At 38.3% G+C, this 14,405-nt stretch overlaps 1 protein-coding gene across 1 annotated transcript in view; it reads right to left on the bottom strand.

The window, feature by feature from the left end:
- Positions 1–14,405, bottom strand: part of galnt14 (UDP-N-acetyl-alpha-D-galactosamine:polypeptide N-acetylgalactosaminyltransferase 14 (GalNAc-T14)) — a 215,375-nt gene that overhangs the window by 40,574 nt on the left and 160,396 nt on the right. Inside the window, exons 7-9 of the mRNA XM_040017048.1 lie at positions 14,013–14,100; positions 10,995–11,079; positions 350–453 (exon numbers count right to left, since the gene is read on the bottom strand). Of these exons, the coding sequence (XP_039872982.1) occupies positions 350–453; positions 10,995–11,079; positions 14,013–14,100 (277 nt within the window). The remainder of the gene's footprint in view (positions 1–349; positions 454–10,994; positions 11,080–14,012; positions 14,101–14,405) is intronic.

Raw genomic sequence — 14,405 nt, 5'->3', positions numbered from 1 at the left:
CAATGTACCTGCACATGTGATGTGACAATAAAAGTGATTTGATTTGATTTGATTTGAAAAGATACTGATGAAAATGCAGCTTGAGATATTTATTTTGTGTTTCATAAATGGATGGTTGACTTTTTGCCAATGTTAGGATATAATGGTTTCACTGGTTTAGTCCATTTGAGATGGGTGGTCTGTAACAACAAAAATAAAATGATTTTAAAAATGTAGAAGTGGCAAAAATGTAATTACTCAACAGAAAACATCATTAATATTACTGCTTAAACAGTTAATATTAGTTTCCAATGTTTTACGAGTTCCCTCTAAACTTCACAGCACCTTTCTTCCAAGTACGATGACTCACCAAAGTTCTCACCACCCCAAATGTCCATGGCAGTGTCGTATTTTCCAAGGTGATTGAACCAGGACCTGTCAATCACAAAGAGTCCGCCTGCAATGATGGGGGTCCTGTCAGAGAAACAACAAAAGAGGGAAAATAAGGGAGTCACAAGATGAGAAAAACATTTCCTTGTAATTTGTAATTAAGTCCTAAGCATGTCTACTAGATTTATGTCTCACTACTGACCCGAAAACATCCAGAGATGACAAAACAGATTAAAAAAAAAACATTTATGAAAAGTTTCAAAAGCATAAATCTTCACTACCTTCACTACCCTAACTTTTTAGCTACACATAAACATGTGAAAGAAAAGTAAAAGCTTCAGCCCTCACACGTGCTTGTGCTGCTTACATTTGTCCTCACATTTCTCCAGAATCTCATCAGATCTAATCCAAACACGAGGAGCTCCTGTGTAGTTTCTCTTTGAGTTTTGCCGTTTTCTTTCTGTTTGCCATAACGCAAACACACACACACAATCACACAGACACATGCAGGACAATGAGACGACTGAATAGCTGAAGGCCAGCATGCGCCATCAAATACCCTCTGTTTATCAACAATTATCCCGCTGTCATCGCCTGCAAATAGCACCCCGAGTGTGTGTGTCCGTATGTGGGTGGCAGAACATAAACTCTTTTCAAGCTCAATTTGTCCTTGTGTGTTTAAAGGAATGTAGCAGTATGTGTGTGTGTGTGTGTGTGTGTGCATAAGACTTTGACTGCAGAAAGTGAGGATGTTAAATGGCATAAAATAACTTGGCAAATGCAATGAATAGGATGAGACAAACAAGACTGTGTTTATTTGTGGACATTTATGTGTATGTGTCCCTATCTTTATGAGGACTGATGCTCGAGGGCTATTTTTTCTCTAGAGTGTCGAGGCCGATCGGACAACACCACACAGTGTAGCAGCAATGATGTGACATAGGACTGGAACAGCAGAAATCTCAGTAATAATCATTTAAGAAATTAAGCTCAAAAGTTACGGGAATGCAGACCTCATCACAATCGACCGCCCACCGCGTTCCTTTTTCAGATGACATTACCGCAGTTTCACTTAAATAAAGCTACTTTCAGCTTCTCCCTTATTCACAAAAGGTGACCACAGCGAGTCTGTCTGCACACTTCGAGCTTTTACAGGATCTTTTTCTTGTTAGACAAATGTTTAAATCACTGCATTATGGAGCAGTTTCACTGAAATAAGTAACAATAATAATAATTACCATTATTATTTGTATTGCAGTTTCTGACACAGATACAAAGTGCTTTTCAGTTTGGAGAAAACACACATTAGAAAAGTGTGCATACATACAAAAATGTGTTTTCAGCAGTAATTTAACCAAAGCACAGATTGACCTGGGGTCCGTTCTTCGTCCCTCGCTAAGTAAGTTAGCTGGATTTGATTGTTGACGATTTCGCGTGATCTTGGATCGTTCGGTTCTCCAAAGCTCATCCGGGACTTGCTATCATAGCAACAGATCCGTAAGCGTAAACCTGCTCGGGAGCAGGCTTACTTTATGTAAACAGGATTAGATCGCGCCCCACTCAGGTATGTCCGCTTCATTTATATGAAAGCAACAGCGATATTTTACCACTGTTTTACCATAAATAAATATTATCAATGTAACTAAAGTTAATGCAGTACTTGATCCTTTTATTGATTCCATACAGATACATACAGGTCATTTCCTAAAAAAAGGGAAATGTACTATTAATCATTCTATTTCATGTATTTGATTATTTCAGATGTAATTCATATTTCAGAGTAGTAATTGTAAATTACTTCGTGTAATCAAGATGAGAGACCATGGCTATAAAAGCGAAGGTGGATTTGGGAAGTCTGTCGCAGCCATGTCCTGTCCATATATGCGAGCCACCCATTGCGGAAGGTGCAAGATTGATAAGGAGAGTTTTCAGAACTCAGCGTATATTGCGGGATAGACAGGATCCTTTAGCTCAGCGCGACAGTGTGCTCATAGAGAGATATCGATTTTCCCGTGAGGGTATTATTCACTTAACCAACTTGTTGACGAGGGGGTGCAGGACCACCACCTGTCTTTTGTTGCTCTGCCCTTTTCTTGGTTGCTGTTATGAACAAACAAACAGATTATTTCAGGGTCTCTTTCCAAGAGACTAAAAGCAATATAAGTGATAGATATTACCATTCTGTAGAATATTCTTATATTTCACTTTTACTTGTTCCCATGTTCTAGTGGGTCCTGTCGTGGCTCTAATGTGAAAGAGGATATAATGTAATATAATATAATATAATATAATACAATATAATATAGTGTAATATAATAAATTTACCCTACTGCCTACTGGTGTTGGCCAGAGGGGCTGATGGCGCGATATGGCAGCCTGGCTTCTGTCAGTCTGCTCCAGGGCAGCTGTGGCTACAACCTTAGCTGCCTCCACCAGTGTATGAATGTGAGAGTGAATGAATAGTGGTATTGTAAAGCGCTTTGGGTGCCTTGAAAAGCGCTATATAAATCCAATCCATTATTATTATTATTATTAAATTACTTACGAGTTTAATTTGTCAGCAACTTTCTGCCAGCCCTCTCTCCTTGCTTTTGCAGCCTTTGCAGTGTTCCCTTGCGTTTTAATTAAACTCTGAAACTCCTGAAATCCCTCAATCAAGAGTTCTTGCTCTGCTGCCGAAAAATACTGAGCGCGCTCCTTTGACATTTTCGCCGACCAATCAAAGGGTTGCCGATCAATGTTTCTACTATCGATGCGTAGCCCCTTTTAAGCCACCCAGTGATCTCACATTACTTCATCCAGCTGTACTAATCGTCAACAACAGGTGTGTTCGGAGAACCGGAATAGCGAGCTCAAAGTTAGCGCGATGATTTGATCTTGGATGTGTCATTTGATCTTGGATGTAGTAAGTGAGGTACGAAGAACGGACCCCTGACCGGAGGAGCTTAGGAAGGCTGTTCCAAAGGTTCCTACAGCCTTGTGTCTGAATTTAAAAGAAGACCACAGTACAGTGAAAAGACTCTGACCAGATGATTGGACAGGCCAACTAATGCAATAATAGGAGGAGCCTGCCCATGAAATTACTACATTTTACAATGAATTCTGAATGTTGCCCAATGAAGGGAAGCTAGATTAGAGGTGATAAGCAGGCACAGGCATGTTTTTGTTAGCAGTTGTGGACTAAATGAAGACAAGCTATGAAGGACTGAGAAATACACATAAAGAATGAATTACAGAATTAAAGACAGCAGAGAATGAAACTGAGCACTAAAAGTTTCAGACCCCTGGTTGACAGCAAAGGTTTGATTTTTTTTATTTTTTATGTTGCAGTAAGTAAGTACCAAAATACATTTACAGTGTTTATCATCAATGCAGAGGAGAAAACAGGACATGCAGGATAAATATGGGAAAATGTGGTGCAGCAGAAGTTTTCAACTATACTGCAGCTGGCACATCCACTAAATATTGTAGTAAAGATATTATATGGATGGATAGATGGTGATTTTATGCACGCAGTTTTTATGTTATTACTGAGACGGCTGCTAAGTGGTGAAACTTGTTTCTAGAAGTAAATTAATACTAGATGGAAATGTTTGCATGGTTGAAACACCAGGATAAGAGTAAATGAAAGCACTTCTAAATGTTCAACTGCCCCTGTGTGTTTATTTGTTCCAAAAACTGATGCTGTTAAAAAAAAAGTGGTGAAAAGCACCCCAACTCATCTCCTCGAGTATCTGTGTTACAGGTTACAGTGCATATATATGATGTATGTGGTTGTAAAGGTTAGGGTTGGAGGCTTTGAAATACATAATGCCAATCATGGTCTTCATACGTATAGTTTATAAATGCATAAATGGTAACTCTTGGTAACGAGGTTGACATGGCAGATAAAAGCATTGCATTGACTTGCAGGTAGAAACCATGACAGTGAACAAGCTACAACCTTTCCACAGTCTTTCTACATTAATCTCCAAAACACAAACACAGGGACACACACACACACGCACCATATGTGATTGCCTGCCCCGCTGCCTCCACCAAAACATAAAAATAAAAACCATGCATGAAGTCAGGCAGTCATAAGTTGGCACAGCAGCAAATCTGGGTTCCTGCCACCAATCTGACTTATGACGAAGGAGCAGTGCCAAAGTTTATTATTTATAACCGTGCGTGTGTGTTTGCTCTGTGGCTCTTGTGGCTTCCCTTTGTTTGTTTGTTCATCTCTCCACAGCAAATGATTTGTCAGGCATCGATGATTTGAGGTTTTGTAAACTTTTAGCATATTAGGTTTTTCATCACAGCCAATGTGTCCTTATGCAACCTGCTTTCATTTCCAAGGCATCAAGCTCAGCAGTGCAGGGTTGGTGTTGTGAAGGGGCGGATTTTAGTCTAAACCACAATGTTTCACTAAATTTAAACTAAACTTGAGTAGATTTAAGTGCCAGTGTCGAACCACCAAATGAGCCAAAGATTTCTTGTGCTTCTGAGAGTTAGTTTATGTGCCTCTTGCTTTTAGTTCAGCTTTAGATGACGTCAGGTTTGTTAGTTCCCCTTTGTGTTCTCATGATGTTCCTTCAGTCTTCTCGCTCTCTGTTTTTTTGTCTGTTTGTGTCAAGTTAGTGCTGTCTCCCCATTCTGCTGTGGCTCTCTTCCATATTTTATTTTGGCGACTGTTGTTCCGTGTGTTGGTTCCCCCGACTCATTAAGTTAATTATTCTCAGTTGTGTTCCCACCTGTTACCTCTGCCCTCGTTATCCTGTGTGTGTGTGTGTGTGTGTGTGTGTGTGTGTGTGTGTGTGTGTGTATTGTCTCAGTCTTGCTTTGTTGCATCGTCCTTCATGGTTGTTTTGTTTCTTGTGAGTTAACAGCATTAAAGCCGATTTTTGTGTTTATTCAGGACGATCACATATGGAGAAACTAAAACTATTGCAACAAAAACGAAAGAACACTAAATGTTAAAGCAACACAGGAAAGAAAGAGAAGACACTGGAAACACGGAGACTAACCTAAACATAGTAAGACAAAGTGGAGAACAGACAGGGAAACACAGGGAGGCTAGAATAACAAATGGATTCAAATCAAAACTTAAGCATCATATCACAAAAAAACTCAGCATCACTCAAAACCACAGAAACTTAACTAAAAGACCAAAAAGAAAAGAAAAGTTCATTTTATATAAGTTTGTTTAGTAAGTACACAATATTGTTTCAATTATTTATATTTTTTTCCACACAGTTTTAGTTGTTAGGTTTAGAAAATAACAATTTTGACAAATTGTTCACTTGGGTTTGGCAACTAAACTACTTGGCAGTGTTTAGGAAAAAGAAAATGATTTGGATAAAAATAACAGTGTAATTAAAGGTTAGAAGTCAAACTTCTCTTTCATTATATATATATATGGCCTCAGTCAACACCTGTCTGAGAAAGGTTGGAGGTTTTACTTACATGACCTTAGGAGGCTGCCTCTGTAAACAGCAGTTATTTTAACCCAATCAAAATTGACCGCTATTGTTATTTTTCTGATGAGGTCAGCCTGCCACAACCCTGCTGAGGTCACTGCAGTAATAAAAGGTCAGAGCAGGATGATTAATTTCTTACTGATTTCTGAACTGCATTTTTTTTTATTCTAGCAGTGGTGGGGCACATCAGCACTGCCATTAATCACAGCACCCCACAGAAAATTACATTTTGTAGACATAGAAGCTTTTTTGTAAGCACTAATCTGACAGTCTGTGATTGTGGGCCATTACTGCCTTTTTAAATTAATTATGTATTGGGGCTTTTTATTAAAAATTAGTCTACATGCAGTATAGCACATAAGGTAACCAACATTAGTTAGTCAGCTGCATTTACTGTGGTCTATTTGGAATTTTATGAATTCAGCAGTTGTTTTCTAGTACTGGTTCACAACAACACATCTCGATGCACTTTTTATACTAACGTAATGATCCTGCAATATTAAAGAAAGAAACCCAATGATCTGATGGGTGATACCGATTAACAAGCACTTGAAAATGGGGAGAAAGAACTCCCTTTTTACAGGAAGGCACCCCCAGAAGAACCAAGCCCAGAGAAAAGCAGCCACCTACTATGTGTGGTTGGAGGTTGACGGTAGATAATAGTTAATGGAATTCAACGCTGGCATTTAAATGTATAGTGGCTTAAAAGAAGGCAGAGATTCAGAAGAAGTGCTCAGACCATCATGGCAGCTACCACAACAGACTGAGCCTATAGCATCATGATGAAGGATGGTTCAGGGTCACCTGATCCAACAGTAAGTTTAAGCTTTATGAAAAAGGAACCTTTTAAGAACCTCTTAACAATGTAGTGTATGCTGTACAGTGTAGCGAGGAATGCCCAGACCTCTACATTGGAGAGACCAAACAGCCACTTCATAAACGCGGGACAAGACTCGGCGGTCCATCTGCATCTAAAGGACAAAGGTCACTCCTTCGAGGATGCCAATGTTCACATTTTGGACAGAGAGGACAGATGGTTTGAAAGAGGAGTAAAAGAGGCCATCTATGTCCACTGTGAGCGACCATCTTTGAACAGAGGTGGTAGTTTATGACACCAACTGTCTGCCATCTACAATCCAGTTTTGAGATCCCTTCCCAGACGCCTTAATGCCCACTCACATCCTGGGCCGTCTGACCTCAAGAAGTCACATGATAGGGTGGGCCTAGGTTTCACAATTAGCTCATCGAAACCTTGGCTGATTGTGACCTATACCCGTTTTCACACCTTGGCTCATTTGATTAGGTAGAGGATAATTAGGGGGTCCATTGTCCCTCTCGGGGGCTAATGAGGTCTGATAAACTTACATGCATTCATAATAAACAACCTATAGAGAAATTTAGACTGTAAAGACAAAAGTTTAAGCTCATTGTACAAAAACAAGATATTCATTATATACACTTCATATTATACATATATCATTACTCTATATTTGAATAGAACATACATAACAAATACAAAAATTCCACAAAGAGAAGGATGACAATGGGTTCAGGTTTTTTTAATAAAAGCAGAAAAATGGGCCTGAAAGGCAAAATCAGTAGATTTTTGTTTTTAATAACTTCCCAAAGGCAAATGTAAACACATGAAAAACTATTGCACACTGAGGAATGCGTTGCTGGAAGGCATAGCTGCATTTCTATTTGCCAATGTGGACTTAATAAAAGGAAATATTGGGTGTGAATTTTGATGCTGTTTTAGTTTTATGCGCCTCAGTTTTCAACCATTTCTTTGACTGCTCTCTGTCTATATGTTTCTGAACGTTTATGCACAAAAAAACACAAAAGTGAAGAAAACCTTCACAGTTTAGCTTTAAAAGTATCAATAATAAGAAAATAATAAGAAATCTGGTTTGAAATGAGTAACAAGCACATGAGTGTGGCAAGTTTATTATAAGATAAAATAAAAAGTATAAATAATTGGACCAAAAAGCAATTCCAACAAAAATATTATAGAAATGGGTTAAAAAGGGAATTTGAAGGTGGTACAATTTGGTGTAGCAGAGAAATATTACTTTGCTAAGAATAAGTGGGGTGAGCTATATGGTGAAAGACTGCAGGGGTTTGGGTTTGATTCCACCCGGACTGTTTTCTAAAAAAGTTACATTTGGTGAGCAATATTAAAAACCACCATCAGCTTACGTTTAATTTAAAGTCTGGTACCTTTGACCTAACAGTGCCAATGGATGCTACAGGCTGTTCTGCATCTGCATCATCAATTACTATAAATCACACTACTGCAAACTCCACAGTTCCATAATCTGCACCTACTGTCTAGTATAACCTTTGGCAAAAGTACAGTATCATCGTTTTAAAAAAAAAATAATATAAATTTAATCAGAACATCACAACTTTTATATAAAATATCAACTTTTTTGTTTGTATGTATGCTTGGTGGTATTTGTTGAGCTGTTTGAAATTACCAGCCACTCTGTAGGTACGGACGTTTTCCCAGATTAACTTTGTTGACATCAGCAAGCATGAACACATGACAGGGACGACAAGAGGACGACAAGTCTGTGATCAAATGAGCACAGACAGGACCATAGGGTGACACTACTTTCTGATTTGTTGAGTATCTCAATTGCATCAGTGGGAAGGGACACCGGGATACGTCAGATGAAAAATTAACTAAGCTGGTAACACGTATCAATTTGCCAATAACACAGATGTAGCATGAGACATCTTTAAATGTAGCAAACCTGCAAACGCAGCATCCAAATAACTGGTGGCTGTGGTAGAGAGGAGGCCACTGAAAGAACTGCCATTAATTCAGGCCACCCACTGAACCACTTACTGGAAAGGCAGAGCTTTCTGTAATAACAGTTTCAGCTTTCAGCTCCACTGCCAAATGACAGAAATACTTTTACCTCACACCACAACACCTGTATAAATTTTCTTTAGATTTTTGCTCCTTGTTGTATTATACTCTGCCTTTTTACATGGCATTATATTATCTTATTTATTGTTTTATGCAGTGGGCTGCTTTCTAAAATCTAATTGTCCTGATTTCCTTTGCATAACTTTTACCTTACTGATAGCGTTGGTGTTACGGTCATTGTGCCTGCTCGGTGTACTTTTACAACTATAAGTAAAATGAATTGATGCAGCTTGGTAATGAAAAAATCAACCACCCACATCACCAATAACCTTTTGCAGTACCAGCCATGCTCATTTTAATTATTCAGTTAATAGTAGCTCGTGTATCTGCAGCAATCCTGGCAGCATGACTGAGGAGGGCACGGTACGACTTTGAGGAGTTACACTCGTGTCTCTTTGGAAGCAAAAGGAGGTCATTCATCACCTCGCACAGCTTACTTTAAGTGTGATCCCACTGGAAAACCAACAGAAATGTGTTGAGGATATTCTGAACTGCCACGTACTGTGCTAACCTGCTCTAACACCTTGAGAAAAGATTGAATTTATTTACCACTTGTCCCTTAAACATATTTATAATTTATCCCATGTTATTTTACAGTTGGCCATAATGCTATAGTTTAGACATTGCTGTTGTAACTTTGCTCTACATACTATCCCGGGTTTGTTTGTGGTAGCTTTATGTTACAGTTTACATCCATGCGTATGTTTTTAAAGCAAATACTACTGAAACATAAGATTATTTGAATTTTCTTCTGTTGAAAGGTCAATTTCTGGTAAATTACACTTGTTATGTTGCTTTGGTTATACTTACAATAGTTTGTCCCTTTGTTCAGATCTTACATCCAAAACAGGTGTGGGGGAGGGGCCGGCCCAGCACTTCCTGTTTATATGGGGTTTATATCATGATGTCATTGATTGCATCACTGGGTACAACCAAATGGTTTTTCCTTTTTGCATAGTGAAGTTGTTTACTTTTCAAACCATTTATTTGTGTAAATGAGTTTGTAAATTAGATGAATAATCTTATTCCTGTTTCTTTGTTTAGATTTCGTTGTTTGGTTTAGCCTTTTTTTTTTAAACAGTAGAGACTAATGAGGTTCAGGTGTGTGTAAAATTCTGTAAAATATAAAAGTGAGATTTTGACAACAGGGGTCGTTTTAAGATGGCAGAATGGAGATGCCAGAAAAAAAATACACTAAAAAGAAATTTGACCAGTCTGCTGATGCTGTCTACTTATCACCTTCCTTACCATTTGCACTACTTTACCTCACATAAAGACAAATAATTTTGCACTTTTATAACTGTGGCTACAATCCTCCATCCACATGTATCTTTCTAATTTGGCACAGAGATTCATAATATGATTCAAAGTAGCTTGATTTTGTTGTGCAGCCTGTAAATGTGGTCCAGTGTATGGTTATAATTATAGATGAGTAAGGAGGGCTGGATCTATCCAAATCCAGCCCTCCTTGTTTTGTCTTATGGTCATGTTATATTTTAAGATACTGAGTTGTTCTGCTTTATTGAAGATATTTGTTATAGGTTGTTGTCCTTTCCAACATTGGGGATAAGCAAAGCAGATTATTTTTACTTTATCTGCTTTTATCTTAATTGGTTATTAATGAAAGCTGCTAGAATGTTATTCCAGATCATTCTGGCCCACTTTAACCTCTGCTTGTAGACAGAAATATGTTATTGGTGGAGTTAAATACTGCTAAAAATGTTGAGTCAAATATTTTTTCTCCTGCAGAGTCCCTAATAATAATTATGCTGTATGGATCAATCGCACACACACATAAAAATACACACACACTTTATTTAGCAACAAATAAAACCCTGCACTCAAGTCTGTAAAACAAAACATATGAAAATGTTATCTATTTATTTCACCTTCAGCATCTTCTGGATTTGGTGAAATTTTAAAACATTTACTCTTCAAGTTTTTAATGAACTTAATTGTTCAGAATTCATCCTAAGAAGACAACTAAACCCGTGCTATTACATTTTTTCCTTTTCATCCTCGACTGTTGTTTCATCAGACTTCAGTGCATCTCTTTCCTTTTGTCCCCTCACTCCCCCTCTTGTCCTTTGTTCCTACTCTTTAACCTCCTCTTCTCTGCCTTCTCTGTTTCCACTTGTCTGCACTTACTTAATGAGCCCTGGGTTCAGAATCTATACACCCACAGTTATACATTTTAATGTTTGAGTTTTTGTGTATGCGTGCATTACTTGATTGGCTGGGTCGGGTCAGTCCGGCGGGCTCTCTGTTCAGGCGACAACTGCTCCCACTTAAAATGGAGACTCCAATCAAAGCCTGAGGGAGAACAACAGAGTAAAGAACATGCTTTAAATAATACTGAGTACAGAGGCTACTGTGCTGTATCAAAACATCAAGGTCACTGTTATGCTATGCTTTCTTTAGAATATGTATATAAAATAGTTAATGAAAAGACAAATAGAGATATATTTTATTTTTCTGATACTAGAGGAAAAACTTCAGCAAAGAAAATGTTGTGTTGGCTTGTGTAGTTTTTTGTGTGCTTACAGTCCACCAGGTCACGGATTAGCTACCACAGTACTCCCCCTCCACTCTCTGTTGGCATGTCTTTAGACTTCAACATGTGTGTGAATGTCAGGATCAATGCAGATGGATCTGATGACCGTCTTTTTTATGATTTCAGCGACAGGTTCATCTATAATTAAAATGCTCTTTATAAGCACGACTATCGCTATCGATTCTCCTTCCTGTGTGATTGTGCGTGCACAGTGGACAGCCCTATTATCTGCATTGATTGGCGGACTGCTTTCACCAAGAAAATAAGACTGGTAAAAGAGTCTAATGGAAGGAGAGAGGTACTATGAAGTCAACAGATAAAGTGGGAGGTAGTGCAGATCGCAGACAGAGAACACAGTTATGTGTTGTTCTGGCTTATTTTCAGGCCGTTTAGCTTTAGCTCATCTGCAAGTATAATCCTGCTGAGCTAATAGAAATGTTCAGTTTCTAGATTTATTCAAGTTACTAATTTCATGTTTTAAAAAGCATTTACAAAAGCATGATGGTCTTAAAGATAATGTCAGGATCCTGATGGCAGCGAACGAACTGACTGATATCTAAGAATTTGATATCAATCAAATTAAAAGGACTGTGTTAACTGTTCAAAGAGTCATTTTATGTGCCTACACTTTAAGCACATTTCAAAGCTGTGTGAGAGAACCCTACTGTGCACATATAGACAATGCTGGGCAAGAGTCTTGAGCCACCCCTCAATATGTTCAGGGATTTATTTAAAAGTGCACATATACATGGAAATACAGTATACAAGGCAATCGCTGACTGGCAGAACCAGGCTCAGGGAGGGCCAGCCATCTGCCACGACCGGTTGGAGTGAGAGATCGGTCTCTCTTAGGTATCTTTCTTATTATTTCTATTAGTAGTCTTCAGGAATAGTTCCCCAGGCTTCCTGAAGGACATTTCAAAGTTCTTTGCATGTTTGCTGCCTTTTGTTCTGTTCTCTGTCAAGATGACCCTCATTACTTAAATAATGTAGAGGTCTGGGGAGGCCAATCCATGCTGATAGTGGTCCATTGTGTGCTTTTACTGCTTTGGCTGTGTGTTTGGAATTATTGTCATGCTAAAAAATACCATAAGACCTGTTTCCACTGATTTTGAGTCCAGTTCTTGTGTAGCTTGGCACAGCTTAATCTTTCTTTCATGTTTTGATCTGTCACAGAAAAAACAGGGTGTGAGGGGGAGGCTCCCACGCTCCCTGTTTGTCATCAAAACGTGATGAAATGTCAACTCTTGGTAGGAAGACAAGAGCAGCCATATGGACACGTTTCTCATTTGATGTCAAGGAAGATAAGACACGTGAAACATGTGGCGCCACTGTCACTGGTGAAAACACGACAAACCTTTACACTTTATATTTTAGTCAACTGAAACAACTTCAGTCTAGTCTACTATAATCTTATCATATTTAATCGACTAAAACTAAACTCAAACTAAAATAATCTAGAAGCTTAAATTATGACAAACACTAAATCAAAGTTTGCACACAACACCAGTTCATTCTTTGAATGATTCATAAAATCATTAAGAAACAAACAAAAGAAAGAAAGAAAAACCTAAAAGAAAACAAACAACGATAAAAATACACTGGAAACAGTCAAGTAAAGCGACTGGACTGGACTGAAGATGAGTGACAAAGCAGTCAATATGCAAAGAAACACTTTAAAAGTCCTTCAGAAAGCCTGGAGACCAATTGCTTTAAAGACCACTTTAAAATTACAAGAAGGTCGGGATCCTTGGATACAAAATATGAAGATGTGATCATTCTTTCACAGCTTGCATGCAAACTGATTCTTGTGTTGGATTAGTGTTGTGTCCCAAGTCTTTTTGACCAGCACAGTTCTCTGAAACTCCATGTTTTTCACAGAGTTTGTGTTATATAGGCAAGTGAACATCTGCAGTCCACAGCTGAATGCCATGCTGTAGTCAATTAATCAAACAATTGAAAAGTTGGGGATGTGATTGGGGGACATTTTCTGAGAGTAACTAAATATGCTAAATTCCACCTGCTAGCCTTTTTTGTCTTAGAAGAATTATTAACAGAAAGACAAAACTATGATAAATAATAATAAAAGGTGTTTCGTTCTTTTATTTGGAAATATATTTAGATTCATGCCTCTGCTTTTTCAACATCAAACAGCATTTGAGACATTTGAGACCGACTGTTGTAGTTTATTTCTTAAAAATAAACAATTAAATTTGAGAACATAAACCTACAGTCTCTAGTTCCCTTTACAATGATGGAAAGAAAGTTGGTGCACTCGCTGCACAGTTTAAAACCAAGACATCAGCACTTATCTGTGTAGAAACTGGGCAGAAAAAAAGGGCAACTCTAACAAAATCTGAATATTCAAGGACACACGGTTGAGGGACTTTAGTGCACATTTCAAAGATAAGATGATTCAAGGACAGCAACTATTCTCGAGGGGTCCAATATGAGCGAATAAGAGTCACTGCTAGAAGAAGAAGAAGAAGAAGTAGGAAAAAAATATCTCAAAGCATTTAATGTTCACAGCAGCCAGAGAGAACAGGTTCATGAACTCATCACAAACTTATCATCAAGGGCCACCTCATAAGTCAGAAACCCAAAGGGGTTTCTCTCTGTCATCAAAACACAACCCAAAGGTGCCTCAGAGACGTTTGTTTCTGAGTGTAGATGGAAGAAAGTGGTTGTGTACCTCCACGAAGATCGGCAGAGGCTGCCACATAAGCAAACGTATCCATGTTGATGATGTCGATGACTGGGCTAACCACTCGAGACGGGTCCTGGAGACACAAAAAGAACCACACACATTTATGCTTAATTAGGGCTTCAGATTCATTTTTTAAAAAGTGTAATGCAAGGGAAATAAAACAAGCTACCAAGGAAGAAAAAGAGAAAGAAGTGAATGTGTTTCTGCTTTCATCACCAAATTCTGTTCGAATAAATGAGGCGCTCAGTCCAGTGTGTTCATCTGTGTGTGAAACCGACTGTAAACTCCAAGGTCATTATACTGCACTTCTCCGAAAGGGAATTTCAGTCATTCAGCAACAATCATGCAGACAGCAAATGTAGCAAGGTGAGATTGACC

Source organism: Simochromis diagramma, unplaced genomic scaffold (assembly GCF_900408965.1).
Source record: "Simochromis diagramma unplaced genomic scaffold, fSimDia1.1 OVJJ01000802.1, whole genome shotgun sequence".
NCBI lineage: Eukaryota > Metazoa > Chordata > Actinopteri > Cichliformes > Cichlidae > Simochromis > Simochromis diagramma.
The sequence above is the reverse complement of the archived record's forward strand: the minus strand, read 5'-3'. Positions and strand labels throughout refer to the sequence as shown.